Source organism: Gossypium hirsutum, unplaced genomic scaffold (assembly GCF_007990345.1).
Source record: "Gossypium hirsutum isolate 1008001.06 unplaced genomic scaffold, Gossypium_hirsutum_v2.1 scaffold_715, whole genome shotgun sequence".
Lineage (NCBI taxonomy): Eukaryota > Viridiplantae > Streptophyta > Magnoliopsida > Malvales > Malvaceae > Gossypium > Gossypium hirsutum.
The window spans coordinates 1-20,163 of NW_024403220.1; the positions used below are offsets into that span (position 1 = coordinate 1).

At 32.9% G+C, this 20,163-nt stretch overlaps 1 protein-coding gene, 1 long non-coding RNA gene and 3 pseudogenes across 3 annotated transcripts; 1 reads left to right on the forward strand and 4 right to left on the reverse strand.

Moving 5' to 3' along the window:
• The first annotated feature begins 854 nt into the window (after positions 1 to 854).
• Positions 855 to 2,912, forward strand: LOC121227002 (annexin D2-like). Its single transcript, XM_041110518.1, is given in 6 exon segments — positions 855 to 967; positions 1,563 to 1,708; positions 1,827 to 2,045; positions 2,143 to 2,260; positions 2,263 to 2,354; positions 2,455 to 2,912. Coding segments are annotated over 6 exon segments (948 nt in total). The 5' UTR covers positions 855 to 891; the 3' UTR covers positions 2,752 to 2,912.
• A 1,963-nt stretch (positions 2,913 to 4,875) lies between these two features.
• Positions 4,876 to 8,320, reverse strand: LOC121227003 (uncharacterized; annotated as a pseudogene). The gene is made up of 5 exons (XR_005924691.1): positions 8,074 to 8,320; positions 7,885 to 7,958; positions 6,286 to 6,415; positions 5,887 to 6,194; positions 4,876 to 5,473 (listed from the first exon to the last, which is right to left on the reverse strand). The product of XR_005924691.1 is annotated as an uncharacterized protein (transcript).
• Positions 8,321 to 8,360: 40 nt separating this feature from the next.
• On the reverse strand, positions 8,361 to 10,136 carry LOC121227005 (uncharacterized). The gene is made up of 3 exons (XR_005924693.1): positions 10,094 to 10,136; positions 8,839 to 8,980; positions 8,361 to 8,384 (listed from the first exon to the last, which is right to left on the reverse strand). It is a non-coding gene; the product is annotated as an uncharacterized lncRNA (long non-coding RNA).
• A 2,669-nt stretch (positions 10,137 to 12,805) lies between these two features.
• Positions 12,806 to 13,873, reverse strand: LOC121227006 (uncharacterized; annotated as a pseudogene).
• Positions 13,874 to 15,700: 1,827 nt separating this feature from the next.
• LOC121227004 (uncharacterized) lies at positions 15,701 to 17,862 on the reverse strand (annotated as a pseudogene).
• Between the last annotated feature and the right edge of the window lie 2,301 nt (positions 17,863 to 20,163).

The following is a 20,163-nucleotide window of genomic DNA, read 5'->3' on the forward strand; positions in this document are numbered from 1 at the left end:
TATGCCACATGTAGCAATGTTAACTACAAACATTAACTTTTTCATCCATTGCAGGTGATTAGCAGGAAGTAAGTTAAGATTTAAAGAGACAAAAAATTAATAAAATACTAAAATAATTTTTTTATTAAAATTAAAATTAAAAAATTATATATCTATAATTAATTAATAATACCAATTTCAGTAACTCTTAGTACTCATATAAATAATATAAATACACAAATAGATTATGAATAAATGTAAAGGTGGTCATGTTTTTTCCACTGTTCTTATCGGTTATAGCTCATTAGTTTTATAAAAAAAACAATTTAAAAATATTTTCATATAATATTTATAATTATTCTATTAATTTAAAGTGAACTATTTTTTATATTTTAATATCATCATGATTACAACTCAATATATAATATTACTCTGTCAATATATTTTTATTTAACTTATTTAATTCAAATTTTAAGTATGTATTCCTATACAAAATCAAATATTTGAAATGTGAAACAGTATTAAAATCCCGATTATAACATATCAACAAAGATAAGATTCACTGTTCTGTCCTTATTCAATATATGTGAAAATATGGGAAATTCTCATGTGAATGCTTATTACTATATAATTATAATAATATATTATTTTTATTTTTATTAATTAAATCTTAACTTAGATAAATAATTAAATAGCTTGAAAAAGATAATTAATTTTAGATATTATTTTAATGAAACTGACAGATTAGAAAATAATAATATATACTTTCAACGTGCGGAAGAAAAGGAAAGTTAATAACAAAATTTAAAAAAACAAAAAAAAAGAAGAAGGAATTGATGCTTTAATGTATATAAAGCGTTTTAAGCTATAGACATTTTCCACAATCACTGAAACAAACCAAAGAAAGTTTCAATGGCAACCCTCAAAGTTCCAGTTCACGTTCCTTCTCCTTCTGAGGATGCTGAGCAACTTCGGAAAGCTTTTGAAGGTCCTTTTATTCTTTAGTTCTATACTTACTAAGTTGAATCATTCATCTATCTTTCCATGTTTTGTTCTTGACTTGTTTGAGTTGATGTTTGATGGTATAGCATTGTATTGAATTATGGGGTTTTTTTTTATGTATTTGATTGATCTGCTTTTTTTTCTTGGGTGGTTTCATATTTTGTCATCATCTCCTTCGCTATGATCTTTGAAAATCGTTCATAAAGGCTTTCTTGAAGTTGTTCATCTGGAAATGGATTCCAGATCTGATCTGTCAGTGTTGGATCACCATCTGATCTGCATTTTTTAAATGGAAGATCAAGATTACTTTGGTTATATGTCTCTGGACATCAGAGTTTGCCCTTATAATTTGTAGATCAATGAATGTTATCTGCTATTTGTATGCTTAATTGCTTATATTGAAGGACCGTCATCTTTTTCTCAATCTGCATTTGATGGGGTAATAAATAGTATTTTAATTTGTGCTATTTTGGAGTAATAGATATTGTATCATACAATCAACAGATACTCCCTGTTACGTTTGTTTTAATTGCTGAAAGAACAAGCTATGACGATGAACTGTTTCCGATATTCTTTGGCAGGCTGGGGTACGAACGAGCAATTGATTATCGACATATTGGCTCACAGGAATGCAGCACAGCGCAATTCAATTCGGAAAGTTTATGGTGAAGCTTATGGGGAAGATCTTCTCAAGTGTTTGGAGAAGGAACTTACAAGTGATTTCGAGGTCAAATTTCGACATACATTTTGATGTCTGGCATTGGACATTTTTTTTTTTGTAATAGTTCGAATATTACGTTTTCTTTAACTTATTGAGATTTTTGTTCTGCTTTGACATTCTACAGCGGGCTGTGCTGCTTTTTACGTTGGACCCTGCAGAGCGAGATGCTCATCTGGCTAATGAAGCTACAAAGAAGTTCACATCAAGCAATTGGATTCTCATGGAGATAGCTTGCAGTAGGTCTTCGCATGAACTACTCAATGTGAAAAAGGCGTATCATGCTCGTTATAAGAAATCCCTTGAAGAAGATGTTGCTCACCACACTACCGGAGAGTACCGCAAGGTTCCGGCTTGACTTTCTTTGCCATGCTTTTATCGTTCTCGAGTTGAATGCCTACATAAGATTTATAAAGTGTTTTTATTTCACTTGCTTGGTGCAGCTTTTGGTCCCTCTTGTTAGTGCATTCCGATATGAGGGAGAGGAGGTGAACATGACATTGGCAAAATCTGAGGCTAAGATACTTCATGATAAAATCTCGGACAAGCATTATACCGATGAGAGGTGATTAGGATTGTATCAACAAGGAGTAAGGCACAGCTCAATGCAACTCTCAACCATTACAATACCTCATTCGGCAATGCTATCAACAAGGTAGATGATAAACAATAAACGATGGTCATTTTTCTCGACGAAATATGTAAATCCTTTTACTATGTTCGAATCAAACTAATGATGAAATACGGGTTTGCAGGATTTGAAGGCTGATCCCAGTGATGAATTCCTCAAATTACTAAGAGCTGTGATCAAGTGCTTGACCACCCCAGAGCAATATTTCGAGAAGGTTCTACGTCAAGCCATCAATAAGTTGGGATCCGATGAATGGGCTCTTACCCGAGTCGTCACAACTCGTGCAGAGGTCGACATGGTACGTATTAAGGAGGCATATCAACGAAGAAACAGCATCCCTCTCGAACAAGCAATTGCTAAAGATACTTCGGGTGACTATGAGAAGTTTCTTCTTGCCTTGATCGGAGCTGGAGATGCATGAACCGTCTTCGGTATTAAGTTCCTCTGTATGAATGTCTAGTTTGCCTTATCCGCTATGACTTAATAATTTATGCTTGGTTTTCATCGTTTTCATTATCTAAAGCATTGCTTGCTTCCATGATAGAACATTCAAAATAAAATGATTGAGTTCGTTTACAGGTATTTTTTCGATTTGTTTGAGTTCAATTTCGGATTCAATCATTGTTTGCCCATGATTTGAGCTCCATTGTTAGTGATACTCGGTAAAACTCTATACAATATTTCTTAAAATTTTTATTATTCAAACATTTTTTTGTTATTTCAAGAAAGAGAATTTGAAAAATTATTTTTCAAAATGTACTTTTCCCCCTATTTTTAGCCTTTAGAGTTAATAAATTATTTCTAACGTCATATATCATGATGATATTTTTATTATACCAAAAAAATTTTAAAAATAAATATACCCAAAGTTGATATGAATGTTTTTTTAATACCAGAAAATTAGAAAGTTAGTACCACATGTATAGAAACAAGCTTACACTACATACGGACACATTATGTGACTAAACAATGTTATTTGACGGGTTTTTTATATTAATAAAAAAGTAATTATTAAAATGAGTGGAAAGCAAATTATTTACGAGGATGAATGATCGTTTTGAATAGTAAAAGATGATGTCGCCAAAAATAGCACCACTTATAAAAATAATATTTTAATAAAATTAAATAAATAATAAAAAAATATATTTTAGTTTAAAAGGGGTACGCCAAAATGTGAATGGCACCCCTTTCACCCATCTTTACTTTCTTTTTAATTATATATTTCTTTTCATAATTTTATATTTTTGTCTTAATAATTTAATTTTTATTTCATAAAAACGGTAGAGCTGTTTTAATTTTATAATTTAATTTTTAAATATTTTATAAGTATAAATTCTTTATATTTATAATAATGACGAGTTGATAATGTGTAAATTTGAGAGTGAAATGTATTAAATTTTTAGAATGAAATCAACTTGATAGAATAGTAAAATATTAGGGCTAAATTTTTATTACCAATAAAAAATGCTATATCAACATTCTATTTGGTGACCAAATACATTTTAATAGTGGAGTGACTAGAATTAGAAATTTACTTAACAAGATGACGAAATTAAAAAAAAAAATGATAACTAAACAGGAACTCAATAAAAAACTTAAATGGCTATTTAGGTAGATTACCTTCATGTTTTTATGTCAATTTTACCAAAAAATTATCTACTTGGTCATTATTTTAAATATTCAAATTTTATATTTATAAAATATTAAAATTATAAAAACAACCCAACTCAACCATTTTTTATGAAATAAAAATTAAATTATGAAAACTATAAAATATAAAGTAATAAAATTAAAATGTATAAAATTAAAAAAAAATAAATGTGAAAAAGGGTGTGGTTGACATTTTAGCGTCACCCTTTTTTGAATTAAAATATTATTTTTAAATTAATTTATTAAAATATTATTTTTATAGGTGTTATATAAACATTGACGACCGTCTTTTATTGTTCAAATTTATTCTCATAAATAATATGTTTTCCACCGTATTTTTTAATTATTTATTTGTATTATTAACGTAAAAGACCCTTATTTGACACATCGGAGCATAGATCTAAATATATTTTATAATTATTTATTTGTATTATTAACGTAAAAGACCCTTATTTGACACATCGGAGCATAGATCTAAAATATATTCTGGGGAGGTCCCGTTTGGGGTAACAAAGCATTTGAGGACATGAATGGTCAACAGCACATGCAGGCAGTGCATTTGCGCAAGCTTTACCCTTCTTTCCGTTGAAAATGGGGTTCATAATTATGTGCCTTCCAGCCCCTGCCTCCTGCATGTGCACTTTTGGTCTTTTAGAGCGGCATTATCAAAGGTACAAGGATTAATAAAATTTTTCGGTACCCATTTACGTCCATTTTAAAAATTGTTAACGGTGTTACCCATTTACTTCGATTTTTGTCAATGATTTTATCAATTTACTCGACTTTAAAAACTGCTGAGAATATTACCAATTTACTCTGATTTTAAAAATACAGGATTTAATTGCTCCACGGGACTGCGCAGGCCGCAGATACTCTGTATCCATAAGAAGGCTAATTTTTGGCATTTAACACTTTGGTGCATGGTCTCACCAAGGGCCTTGTTTATTCCACAGAAACAAAGAAAGTTGGTCTGGAGACCAGAACAAACACTAACACTGGAAATTGTTGAAATCACTCAATTAGCCGATATAATTGCCTAGAGTCTCGATCTAAATGTTACACAAAACAGCATAATCACAAGCCACAACTAACATACACCACTCGAATACCTATATTCGATTGTCATCCAACACTGAGAACACTTCATAGTCAAACATAGCACCCCAAACTGGGATGTACAGCAAATGACACTATAGTTATACAGGCAGCTTAATATCAAGTTAAACCAAGGCAATGCTGCTCTCACCACCGGGAGGCTTACGTACACCACCCAAAGAGTCGCGAGATTCTGCCTTCCCATCAGAAAAGATGTCATTGCCGCTCATTTCTCGCAGTTTAGCTCGGCTAAGTGGTTTTTCCACAGAACCTGGTGGGACATCTCCCTTGAAGATACCATTACCGGTCAGCTCTTGAAACTTTTGGTTATGTATCTTCTTTGTCACCTTGACAATTGGTTCGTCCGTGAATAGGATACTTGTCTGACCTCCTGCAGGCTATAACAAATACGAAATAACAGTTACATGACTGGTGAAACTTCAAAATCAATATACAAAACAAAACCCTAGGACCAATGGAATGATGTTTGCAGGTAGGATAAGCCTATAATAGAACTGGCCTGAAGGAAATCGTGCAAATTGGAGAGAAAAAATTTATTTGCTTGACGTAAAAAGTTATGGTTCAATCCCAAATTTATGTAAAGCATGTGTGTATTCCCAAATTTATGTTAAGGATTACTATAGTGATATGTATATTGGACACAAGTACCTCAGAAAATGAAGACTTGGAATAATGCATCCCAAGAGTACTGAGAAGGCACTACACTGAGTCGACTATTCTATGTTCTTACTTTCTACGAGTGGTACAATGGTGAGAAAGGATTATTAGACACAAAAAAGATAGAACTCACATTTGAAACTTTGACAGATGTGCGGACATTTCGTGGTGCAGGTTCTCCATGTCTTTGCTTCCTCTTGATTCAGAGGTGACAGCAGCCAACGAACGTGGCTTATTTTCAGGAGGGGCAAAGATGTCATGTCCACTGATCTCCTTATACTTTGCATTTGATATTTGCTTTTTATTCTTTGCATCTGATTCTCTTTGCAATGAGCCACTTAACTCTCGCTGCTTTGCTACCTCAGGGATAGAGGTAGGCTTCTTGGGAGAAACACTTGCATCAGCAGTAAATGATATTTGGCTAATTCCATTCATTGCTTGCTGAAAATCACACCAAAGTTTAAAATGGTAAATTTACATCAACAACTGGTGAACGATCATGCTCATTCTGCGAGGGAGATCAAACAGATACCTGATACATCCGCAATCCTGTTTTGTTAGTGGAATTCATAGCAGTAGTTTCAGATGCCCCATTGGCACCAGCAGCAGCAAAAATTCCACTACCAGTCATCTCTTTCATTTTGTAACCCGAGCATGGCTTCCTGAAAGAGCAATAGTGAACAATTCCAGACAGAATCAGACGAATGATAGCCACTCATTAAATTGGCCCTTGATGAATGTACTATATTACAACTCCATGCCAGATTACAAAAATGAGCAAAAGGGAACCGGTTCATGCAACGGGCTTGGACGAAGTTGTGAAATTCTTAGAATAGAGTCCAATTAAAGGGTGTACACCCATAAGTGCATAGTTAATCCAGAATTCAATGAGCAAAATATAAGAGATACCAGACAACTGGAAGTCCCAATATTAGTTTGGCTGGAGTCTTTCTACGGGAAATGACATCGCAAGCAATCAAAAACCAAGAAATTATATTAGTTATCTTAAACCCCCAAGGAGTCCCAACATCGGTTCCAGATCTAACTTTTTAAGCAGTGTTAGTCTTAACTGTATGAGCCGAGTTGGAGGCATGACCGAAAAATCAATGACTAACATACATGAACTGGATCCAGAAACAAAGATGTATAAATGAGGAAACTACAAGAGTGCAGTCTAGTTTAATGCCTGCTCTGTAGCCAACTGTACTTGACAGTTGAGATTTATGATAAAGGCCTAAACATGTGAATACCCCAACTTTATGTTTGCAATGGTCTACACGGCAATCTATTTTACAATGTCCAATTAGAGAGATTTCCAGGTTAAAACATTAATTTCAAATGGACATAAAAAGCAGCTCAACTATCAAACCTAATATAAAGAAAAAAAAGGACATGAATGAGTCATAAGTTGGAAATGTAAGTTATGTTGATTCAACTCTTCATTTTTCTTGAAATACTCATAGCTGACATCAAACAAATATTTGGATATAAGTATTGAGATATGGAGTATGACCCTCAAAAACCTTCCAAATATATGGTAAAACTTTTAAAAAACTGAAGATACCCATGTAGGACACATACCCATATTTGATAGTGGTACCCGAGTCTGAATAACATGGAATGTGAGTGCTCCGGTTAGTTAAAAGATAAGCTTCATATGAAAAGATTTAAAGTTTCATGTCTATTGAGAGTTCATTAAGGAATAAATAAATTCAAAAAGGCAAAAGTAGGAACTACAGCGAGATTAAAACTTAAACCACCCGAACTTATTATTTTAAATACATAAATTTAATATAAATTAGGTAATTTGAACAAGAAAAAAAAAGCAGATCATCTCGTTCCTGCAAAAGATACATAGATATTTCTAATTATATTATCAAAATTTCCTCAGCTAATAAAATAGTAGAAGATCAATATCTTAATACAAATCAAACACAACCCCCAAAACAAGATGTAACAATAGATAGATCTGGTTCTAAATTATAAATCTAAAAGGAAAAGGACGAAATACAATATATTTTTAATTTAAAAATCAAACTAAAAATGCAAAGTTTCGCAAAAAAAAAGAAAAAAAAAAGAAGCTTTTTGTTCTCCAAAATAAAGATAAACTGAAAATAGAAAGGGTTCTTACTTGTTCAAGAGAGATTGAGCTTCGGCATCAGTTACCTGACCTCCAAATAGCACTTTACTGATTCTATCCGATGGCTGTTATTCAATGCATTACTCGTCAAATGAAGAAAAAATGTGTACGGAATAAGCATGCTGCATGCGTAATCATAAATATGCAGAGAATATACATTTATATATAATCGAAATAGACCTGGTTGTAACGACCAGAGGAACGCAGGGCGGAGGCTGAGGAAGCGGCCGAGTTGGAGGAGGCAGATTGTGAACCCTCCGTCCACGTCAGCAGGTCGGCGGTTGAGGTGTGAGGCTTTCGCACGGGTGTGCTCCTCTCCATTTTTCTTTTCTTTTCTTTGGTATGCTAAGCTGAAAGGTGAAAATAGTTTCAGGCTTTCAGTCTTTCGAGATACCTTTTTTCTCTTTTCTGGTTTGAAAATGACTAGAAAAAAATTAAAGAAAATTTTAAGAGACGTACTCGCGGGGTTTGGCGGATCTCAAAACTCGCCCCTAGGAACTGAAACGTGTCAGAACTCGAATTGATTTTCTTAATTTTAAATTAGATTTTTATTTTATTTTTTAAATTATTGTAAATATGTAATATACTTTTTTTTTTAATTTTAAAATTTAAGTTTAAGTTGAAAGTATCAGTCATGAAGATTCTTTTCCTCGTCTTAAAAAAATGTTAACAACTATTATTTATCAAAATAAATTAATAAATTTTTAATTTTTAATTTCTTTTCATAATATTTAAAGCTATTATTCTTTATATAAATATTTAAAACTATTGTGATTAATACTAATAAAAGAAAATTTCATTTTAGTCCAAAAGAATAGTGTTTAGAAGCAAAAAAATAAAACACAATTTAAGATAAAATAAAACATAAGCATATACGATAATAATAATAATAATAATAATAATAATAATAATAATAATCAGAAAACGACAATTAGAATATCATACTCCTTGTTGATATAGGATTTTACACGACCGCCATTGCCCTCCATATATATGAATACCACGACGATCGAGGGTTGCAAGCTTTCTCGTCAATGGCTCCAATTTCTCACCAGTGTATTGACTTTGCTTACCGTGTTTACCAACCCTATATCACACCCCCACAAACCCATCATACAAGGCTACTTTAAGCCTCCTATGAAAAACATTATAAATAATTTTATTTCTTTTCATATTATACATAATAAATTTGTTGACTATTTTTCAATATCTCTAGGTGGTGTTTATATATTTATATAATATAGTACTATTCATTTATATGACATATTAGATAAATTTCATATGTATAGACACGTATCCTACTATAGACTTAACACGTATCTATATAATTTCGTGCATATGTAATTTTGCATGAAAGCAAGCTCGATTTGTGAGCTCAATAGAATCCGGCTCAAAACCCATTCAAATTTTGAGTCGATGATAAAAATTATACTAACAAAAATAATTAAATTATCCAATATATATAATAAAATGTGATAGTTCTATAAAAAATTTAAAACCTTATTTAAACAAAATCCAATAGAAGCTTAAAACTATCTATCCGTATAAGCTTGAACTTTTGCCATTCTGATCAAGAAGTGTTCTGAAGGCTAAAGCTTTACCTTTGCCATTTTGATGTAAGAGCAACTGAGAGATTAGAACTTGAAATCGAAGAGGGAGAGAACCCAAAAACCTTTTTAGAAAGTTAGGGTACTTGAGTTTGCCTTTTGGTTTTTTTTTTCTTTAAATAAATTTAACTTTCTTTCCCATTTCTTTTATTATTTTGACCTATATAAGATTGAGACTCTTTTAAAGAAAATTTAATCTATTCAAAGGTTTTTTTTCAATTAGGGTTAAAATGATTTAATTTAAATATAAAAATTCGATTCATCTGATAGATTATTCTTAATACAATTATAATTTATTTTGATTTACGAATCAATTGATTCTATACCATGATTTTAATTATGTATAAATTAATTTGATTTTCAAAACGATAATCTAAAATAAAAATATCAAATTCACTAAAAATAAAACATGTGAAGGAAAACACTTCGTTAACGAAGATTTACATAACAAGGCTACCTTATTAACACTTTAATTTGTCAAAAAAGGTATGCATTCTGAAATTAATTCTTCAAACATAAACAGTTGGAAATTGAATGATTACAGGTCAGAAGGCAAATAAAATCTGAAATAGGTGCACCTGAAAGAGACATACCTGCTAACTGCCGGGCTTCTTTAGACTTAAAGCAATTCAACATTATATAAATAATTACAATGAACCCGTTGTTTTAAACTCGCTTTATAAAGTAAAACAATTCCTCAAGGGACGGACGCCACACAAAATCCTTTTTCTTCGGCGGTAAATTAAGGTTACCGTTAAATCATTCCAAAAATCATCAAACTATTAATAAATTTAATTTTACAATTTAATTTCAAAATTTTATAAAATAATTTATTGTTTGAAAGTTTACGTTCAAGTTATTGAATTATTCAAAAAAATTTATTCAAGTCATTAGATAATTATTATTTTTTAAGTTCAACTAGCGAGCTTCAAGCGATGATTCAACATCGGTACAATGGATTAATACCTATTAATGAGTAGAATAACATACTTTAGATCCAAGTTAATCTGATAACCAATATCAAAGATCGGAAAAAAAACAGTTTAATTACAATTCATGATATTCAAAATTGTTTAATAAAAAATGAACTATAAAAAAAACAAAAAATTCATATAATAACGATTTCAACAAACCAATAAAATATAATTTAAAATTGATCATTGTTATACTAAAATATATATTACATAAATTATTCACAATTCAACCAGCGGTAAAATATTCATATCCAACTCTTCAGTTACTTAAAAGATAACCTATATATGAATGTTATGAAATAAAATATTTGTTACCATAGCAATATATAAATATTTTTCTATTCGAAAATACATGCACCTACGACCTATGTTGCATTTTACCCTTAGGAGGAGAAAATTTAAGGTAAATACACTTAATAAAACAAAACCTTGGATTCATATAATTAAAGAGTCTTTAACTTGATCGATATTGGTAATTATGTTAATGCATGAGAATGTGTATTCAAGTGTACTGAAACGTATTATCCTATTTAAGGGCTAGGGAGAGACTATGAGTAATTCTAAGCATTCATAGGTAAATCTAGGGGCTGACAAGGGCTACGACCCCCCTAAAATAGAAAATTAATATTTAGACCCTTTAAATTTTTTTAAAATTTTTAAATTAGTAAAGTAAAATTACACTTTGCCCCTCTAAAATTATAAAATTTGATTTAATCTTTAAAATTATAAAGATATAAACTATTAAAATTAAAATTTTATTTAGCCCCCTATAAAAAAATTGCTGGCTTCGCCCGATAAAGTATTATATTAAAAATAGCAGATATGATAAAATTATAATAAGATGAATTAAAAAAACATTTTTTTTTCAAATCAATTGGCATCATGATCTAATTAAAATGATACTGTAAAATTTTTTCAACAAACACAACAGCTTTTTAGCTTGGAAAATGAAGTCTCTGTAATCAAAATTATTTCAACTTGTCAAGAAATTTATCATACTCAAATTATTAAAAATATTTAAAATATTTTAATTAAAATCATGATAAAAGAAGTCAATAGGGACTTAAATTAGCCATAAATAAAATGAGACGAGAAAATACAAGACGAACATGTCAACACATATAGTGAAAATTAAACCGCCACTAGAATTTCAAGATTTCACGTAGCCGATAGTGCCATCGCCATTGCCTCCCCTCCTTATAAAATACCATCGTGATTCAACTTTGACACAAAGCTTTCTCCTCAAGTTCCTTCGCTAATGGCTTCAATTTCTTACGAGTGTTATGACATTGTTTACCGTGTTTTCCAACCCCATTCCAGATTCCAACAAACCATCACACACCTCCCGTCCCATGCAAATCGAGTTGATCCTCAACGTAACTTCCCTTTTATCCCTCGTCGTCGCATTGATGGCCACCTGATCACTTCGAGCGTTTATCCTCGAAACACTTCGTTCGATCTCGGCCTTTTGCAAAGCCACGACAGCTTCGTCTTGCTCTTGCTCCCAATTTATAAGATACGGAATCGACGAGTCTCTACTGCTTACGATGTGATCATTCATGAAATGTCGAATGTGGGCTTAGAATTGCGGATTCGACGACGGGAATAATTGCGAAGTCTTGCCTTTGTGTTAGAGATGCGGGTCGTCTTTGTGGAAAAGGAAAACGAAGAGGAGGAGGTTTCGATTGGAAGAGCTACGGCGGAATCGGAATTGGAGTTCGAGAGGAGTAACTACGGCATGGTTGCTGCTAAAGAGTCTTTTGTTAAGAAGATGCTAAAGAAAGTAAGAGTAAAAAGTCGAGATGAAGATTGCTTGATTTGTTTGGAGGAGCTCGAGATTGGGATCGACGCTTCTCAGATGCCTTGTTCGCATGCTTTTCATTGTAATTGTATCGAAAGTGGTTGAAGGTTAGCCATTATTGTCCTGTTTGCCGCTTTGCCATGCCGACGATTAGACAAAGAGCGTTATATATATCGAGGAGAAAAGACGTGATAGCAGTTAGCAAATATAAAGATTCTGTAGTTGGTTTTGAAGATAGACCAGTTTAATTTTAGTTCTTGGCTTACTTAAACAGGTTTTAAATTGATTGTTTATCATGGTTTAAGGTTGTTCAATGTTTAGCCGATGTGTTAGTTTCAAATGAAAAAACAATGGAAATTGACAATTAACGAGACTAATTGAATAAAAAAAATTTTGTGTTGACATGAATTAATGAAGCCTTTATGACTTTAGTTTCAAATGATTCTGCAAAACGACATGTTTATCAGTTTTCTAAGTTTGAGAAGCCAATCTGGTGATTCAGAAGAGATTTCTCATCGTTATCATCCAAATCAATTGCTACACATTTCACTCCTTTCTTTGTCCTTCGTGTCCGCCACACGGAATTCAGATTGTTTGGCATTTGATGGAGCATTATGATCGTCCTCTAGTTGTTGCATTTCTGATTCAATCAATGCCTGCATTCTTGCTCTTTCCCTGTCCCTTGGATACGTGCAATAAAGGAACGAATAGATAGAGGAACAGAGAGCCATGGAATCGCAGATTGCAGTGTAAAGTGCCTTAGCAAGTGATGCGCATTCTTCCGATCCGTCTCGACCTCTATTTGTGTCCGATGATCCCTTAGGTATCGGTTTAAAACCAACAGCATGAGCCAAAATCCCTACTATAGGAGGAGCAAAGATGCCAGTACAGACTCAAAAGATCGATCCAGAACGTAGATGCTTGTTCGGGATTCTCAGGACGATCTCTGCAAATCGGACTGTGCATACGATTCATATACCAAACAATGCTCACTTGCAATAGTTCAAACACAGTGAGGAAATATTAAGATGTACTAGAATACATACTTGTTGGTTGCTGGAGCATTTCCAAGATGTGCAAAATCCCATGATGCATAACTAAGCATTGCATAAATGCAGTGGAAGGATCATCAGGTATCCAGCAGCAAAACTGCGGCTATGGGGATCATAGAACCCGCGCTTATCTGCGACAAATGATCCTCCGCCATTTGGGAAGCGTTTTGCGAGAACATCACCCATCTTTCCTCCAAGAGAGCACCGACGAACCCGAAATCACGAAAAGTGTAATGATCATTGCTGTTGTTTCGTGGGAGAAGCCGATTAGTTCAAGCCACATCGGGCAAATGACAAGCGGACCATGGAAATGATCCCGAAACACCTTGAGCAACATGATTTGGAAAGTTGGGATTCTTATAACTGATTTTGCTTCGTTTATGATGTTTTCACCAGTGATGAAAAAGACTTGTGTCCACATGTTTTTTGGCTGCGTTGTCATGACCGGAAAATCGTGGATCGTTAGCAAAAAGACGGACCGCAATACCGCAACAACACTAATTATCCAAACAAATGGAACGCAAAGCGCCAGCCGGGTATCCCCATGTAGTTTTGAGGCAATCAGGCCGAACAGAGACCGCCTAGGATTGAGCCAATGTTTCCGTAAGTTGAAGCCATCCGAAGCCACACCGCGGTTACAATATCAGTTGAAATCGGCAACAGGGACTATGGTGGTACTACAATTGCAAGCCAATCCCCCCAATTGCTCCAAAACAATCTTGAAATGCCTGGAGCCTGAATAAGGTAAAGAAACAAGATGCTTCACAGATCAGCAACTGTGCAATAAAGGGCCCGTCTATCCAAAAAAGTCTTCTCTTGTACAAGAACATTACTTTCAATATGATTTAAAATTCAAAAGATAATTGGTCTACATATTGTTTACAAAATAATTTATACAAAGGAAAACACCATTTCAACTAAAACAGAAGCAAAAAGAAAGAACGGAAAAGAGAATGCATCAAACAAGAAAAGCTATATAAAAACCTGGAGGTAAGTAGTGGAAATGGCGACAAGAAATGTTGCAGCAGCCCAAAGGAAAGCACCGAGAGCAATAACATGAGCACGGTTGTGATACATAGCAAGGTAAGCAGCTAAAGGATAACAGAAGTTTGAACTATGGACCGATACAGAGTGAGTGAGCCAAGCCCTGTTGGATCCGTATGCAAAGCGGCGCCAACTTCTTTGTAAACACCAGGCAGTAATGATTCGTCGGCTCGCTCCATTATTCCGCCAGATTCACTAAAACTAACGTTAGAGTCTCCGTTTCATTGTAAAAGCTATTGGAATAATGGGGAAAAAAAGTAGATGCAGAAAACAGAGCAGGTACTTGCTCTGTTTTTCTGTTTCTTTGTCTTGTTCTAAGAGACTGTTTTATTGTTTGCCTTGTTCTCTTGGAGGAAAGTTGACTTGGTTTGGGCAATGTTATGGTGTCTTACAGCATATGAATGACTTGGCTTGAAACACGTGTTATGTGCTGATTGGGCAGATCTGAGCTGCGGAGTGGTTTGGTGACCTGCAAGAAGTTTGGGATACGATGGGATCCATCTGTCTTAGGTTTGGACATCAAAATAAATGCTTAATTTCCGGCAACTAGGTTTATTTTATTGTTTAATTTTAGATTGAAATGTGATATTATTTAACTGTTATATTTAAAATATACATAAAATATAAAAAAATATTTTATAATCATCTCACTCAATCAAATTTAAATTCATAAATCAGTATTAAAATAAATAAAATAAAAGTAGATTAAATAAATTTAATAATTATAATTAAAAAATAATAAAAATATATTAATAGAAAATGGACCCAGACTGATCTTGATAAAACACTTCAAAAAGTTCAGTTGCTACTCAATCCATCATGTGGGCACATATAATACTTATAGTAGTTAAAAGATTTTTTAATTATTATTTTAAGACCTTTTACATTTAAAATATTATTTTTATTGAATTAAAAAAAAGATAATGTATTTAAAGAGAGTTTATAAATACAAATACAAATGTATAATAGATGTTTAGATAACTAAAATCAAAATTAAAATCATATTAGTATAAAATATAATTAATTATTCATAATCAAATTTAAATTCAAAATAGATCGGAGAGAGAATTTGTGAATGTTATTTATATATGCAGAAATTTTAAATAATAATATTATCTTTCTAGTATATTTTAAACATGGTTTTAATGAAATTTAGTTGGAATTAAATTCAATAATTTATGCCATTTGTTGAATTTTTGAGATCATGAATTTGTATAAGCTACTCCTTAAGAGTTGAATTCAATTATTTAGGCCATTCGTCTTACCTGTGAATCATTAGATTAATGAGCTAAGATTAAATCATTTTGATCCTTAAAAATTCGTTCGCACGAAAAGTTGAGAGTTTCTATAAGAAACCAAGTTGTTGAAGCCTTCTTAGTATGAGAATCAAGCCGGTGATGATGATTGATCATGATGCAGAAGGGACTTCTTGTCGTCATTATTGTCGAAATCGAGCCTCTTCTCCCCTCCAAACTCTATGTAACTTTCACTCCTTTCCTCGTCATCAAGCTTTTTAGAGTTTACGACATGAAATCCGGGTTTTCCGCAACTTGAAAGAGAGTATTTTCCTCTGTGTCTTGCAATTCCGACTCTATCAGTGCTTGCATTCGTGCTGTCTCCCGGTCTCTCGGATACGTGCAATAGAGGAATGAGTAAATGAAGCAACAGATTGCCATCGGAATCCCAATTGCGTGTACAATGCCTTAGCAAGTGATGCAGCGTTCTCTCTATCTGTCTTGATCTCGATTGAGTCCGATAATCCTTCCGGTATCGGTTTATAACCAAAAACAAGCTGAGCCAAAATCCCAACAATAGGAGGAGCAAATGATGCCAATATAGACTCGAAAATTATCCAACGCATAGATACTTGTTCTGGATTTCTCAGGGACGATCTCCGCAAATATCGGACTGCATATACCAGAGATTAAAAACACTTTCCACTGTCTGAACATTATTAAACCGAGCTAAGTATGTTGTAGTTTGAATGGACAAAGAATACATACTTGTTGGTTGCTGGAGCATTCCATGACATCCATAGTCCCAAGATGGAAAAGACCAGACCATGGGCAACTGCAGTGGAGGGATTATCAGGTAATGCCAGCATCAAAACCGCAGCTATCGGGATTGCAGAACCCGAGCTTATCTGTGACAGAATAATTCTTCCTGCATTCGGAAGCGTTTCGCAAGAATATCTCCCATCCATCCTCCAAAGAGACCTCCAATTGAACCCGAGATCACAAAAAGTGTCATGATCAGTGCCGTTGTTTCGTGGGAGAAGCCGATTAGTTCAAGCCACATTGGAGCAAATGCCAAAGCTGATCCTGCAAATGATCCTGAAACACCTTGAGCAACAATGACTTGGAAAGTTGGGATTCTCATAACTGACTTTGCTTCATTTATCATGTCCTTCACCCGCAATGAAAATGACTTACATGCAGCATGGTCTTTGGCTACATTGTCGCGACCGGAATATCGTGGATCATTAGTGAAAAAACAGACCGAAATACCAACTACGACACTAATTATCCCAACCAGATGGAATGCAAATCGCCAGCCAGGTATGCCAATGATCGTTTTTGAGGCAATAAGGACTGAGCATAGACCGCCTAGGATCGAACCGATGTTTCCAGTCAATTGAAGCCATCCGAAAGCCATACCACGGTTACTATCATCGGTTGAATCAGCAACAAGGGACTGAATGGCTGGTATGACAATGCAAGGCCAATCCCATTCAAACCTCTTGAAAGTGCAACCTAATTAGCCAAAGAAGAGAATGTTGCTAGATTAACGTTTAATAGGCTTGGTTAACCATTTATAATAATAAGCTAAGTTTTGTCAGAATTCCACTCAGTTTATGTTTATATGCTTGTTAACAGTTATAAATATTATTAGATTTATAAACAAGTTTGAATTAGTGTGTATAACATTAATACCCTTCATATCAGGCATAATAGTCTCCAATTTTGACTTAAGTTCAACCCCATTTCCAAAACCACTAGATCTGTATACACATCCATTAAAAATAATTAATCATTCATAGATTACATCAAACAAACAAAACCCAGAAAAGAAACCACCATTTCAACTAAAAGAAAAGAATGCATAAAAAATGAAAGGTATATAAATAACCTGGAGGAAAGTGGTGGAAATGGCGACGAGAAATGTGGCAGCAGCCCAAAGAAAAGCGCCAAGAGCAATGACATGAGCACGGTTGTGATGATAGCAAGGTAAGCAGCTAAAGGATAACAAGAAGATTGAACTATGGATCGATACAGTGTGAGGGAGCCTAACCCCGTCGGATCCGTATGCAAAGCGGCGCCAACTTCTTTGTAAACCCCAGGCAATAATGACTCATCGGCTCGTTCCATTATCCCAGCTAGGTTCACTAAAACCAAAGTTAAGGTCTCGGATTTCATTGTTGAAGGGTTTTCCCTTTCGGGAATAATGGGAAAAAGAAAAAATAGATGAACAGAAAACAGAGTACTGAGTAAGTAATCTGTTCTTTTTCCCTTTTTGGGGTTCTGTTGGAGGAAGGATTTTGATCGTTGACTTTTCGGGCGTGTATCACAGCATATGAACAAGTGGAAAGGGTTTAAACAATCGGTGGAGCCACTCTTGAGATCAGGATAATGAACACGTGGTATGTTCTGGTTGGGTGGAGTCGTTTTCCTTAGTTTTGCTTTTTGTGACAGAATAAAAAGACTGCTGCAAGAAGTTTGGGATAATGATTTGATGATTAGGACATCAGAATAAATGTCCTTCCCCAAGTCTTTTCCGACGAGGTTTTCAGTCACTGTTTGTAGATAGACATGTTCCAGAGTCCAGTTATTTATTTGGATAATTATATATAAAAATAATAATATGTATAATTGTATTTTGTATGATTTTATATATAATTTTAATTTAATTTAATTTTTGAAAATGTTAAAATTATACATTAAATGTGTATGATTAAATCAAATTAAAATTTCAAGTATACTTTTAAACCACAATTAGAGTTTTACGTATGCACAATAGCAATACCAAACCAAATACGGTGAGTAGTGGGTCCTAAGCTAATTCTTGGCTAAACCTTGAAAATTTTAATGCATAATGCCTTTCAAATCCTCCTAACCATTATCCTACTGAATAATTCTTGATAAGAATGCTATATTGTGACAATTCCACCCAGAAGGTAATGGGTTACCCCTACAGCACGTCATTGTACAATCTCAAGGCTCTACTTGAGTAGCATGAGCAATTTTTAATTTAATGAGCCTAAACGATGGATTTAATAAGTTGCACCAAATTAAAGTTCATAAATATAATTACACATTAATTAAAGTTTATATATAATTTTAAAATTTATCCCAATTTTTAATATAAAAATAAATTCATTATTATATTATTTTTAAATAATAAAATACATCATTAAATCCGGTTTTAGTAAGAATCTCGAAGGTTAAGCTTTAAATATTCTTAGATTAAAAACTTAGAAACATATGTGAAAATTATTTTAAATTTTGAACACTTGTATCAGTTTTTTTCCCTACTCAACACTAAAATTTGTGTTATGCTTAGAATCCATAAATGTTCAACAGATTACTTACAATGAGAATGTATGAATAATTTAATTTTACTGACATTTTTATACTTGATTGTGCTATTAATAATTCGAATTCCACTGAATCAAGATCTATAATTATATTTGTATTTTGATTGTATCATTAATGTAAACATCACAAAAAAAGAAACGAGACTGAAGAATTAATATGATTTCTTGTAAACTATAATGAAGTAATTATGATTTTGGTCCTTTTTACAATCAGTTCACATCAAAAGTTGAAGGAACTTTTGGAAGAAACCAATGATGGTTGATGGTGATGTAGAAGTAATGTTTTTGAAATTAAATTGATGATTGAATCGATCCAGTTTGATTGTTACGTTTATTTAAATTAAATAAATTATTAATTTTTATAAATTATAAAAATTATTACTTAATTTTTAGTTTAGTTCAATCGGCCATATCATTTACAAATTAAGTAAGATTTAAAAATTGTTTATTATTTTTAAAAGTTAAAAGACTAAGTATTTCAGGAGAGCGGGCTCCTACCAACCCTAGCTCGGCCGTATTAAAAAAGATAAGAGAGCACGTTCGATTTTCTTGTTTAAGATAAATAGGGTGTGCATTGTAACAATATGCAAGAATGGGAAAAGGTAATAATGAAAAATTAGACCCCATTAAGATATGTAAGACAGATACGTGTTAGGTTATGATTGGATTGAGCTTTTATTTATTAAAAATTAAAATTCAAAATACATAAAATATAGTATTGGTATTCTATATTTACTCGAAATACAGATAAGAAAGGTGATAACAGGAAAGGCTTTTTTTTTTCTAAATTTCTAATTATAGAGATTCTCATTTAAACCACTTCCCTAGATTTGGTTATTTGCATCAAAAATAAAAAAAAAAGAACCCAAAGAAAAAAAGGAAAAATAAAGGTGGAAATTTTGTCAACGATGAAATCCCAACTTTGCATTTTTTTTATAAAGACAAAAACGACCGTAAATCATTGATTTTTTTCCCTGGAAAAAAATCAGGGAAAAAAATCCTTTTTTTTTTGTCTCCCAAAACACCAATTTTGTCTTGGCAGCCATTGTCCAGGACAAGCCAATGCATTTCATCTCCTAAAAATAAGCCTTTGTCTTATTTATCCTTCCCTCCATTTCTTTCTCATTTCAAACCCTTTCATTTTCTTCACCACTAACAAATCAATGATCCTCATTTCTAGCATTTTTTTTTGTATTCT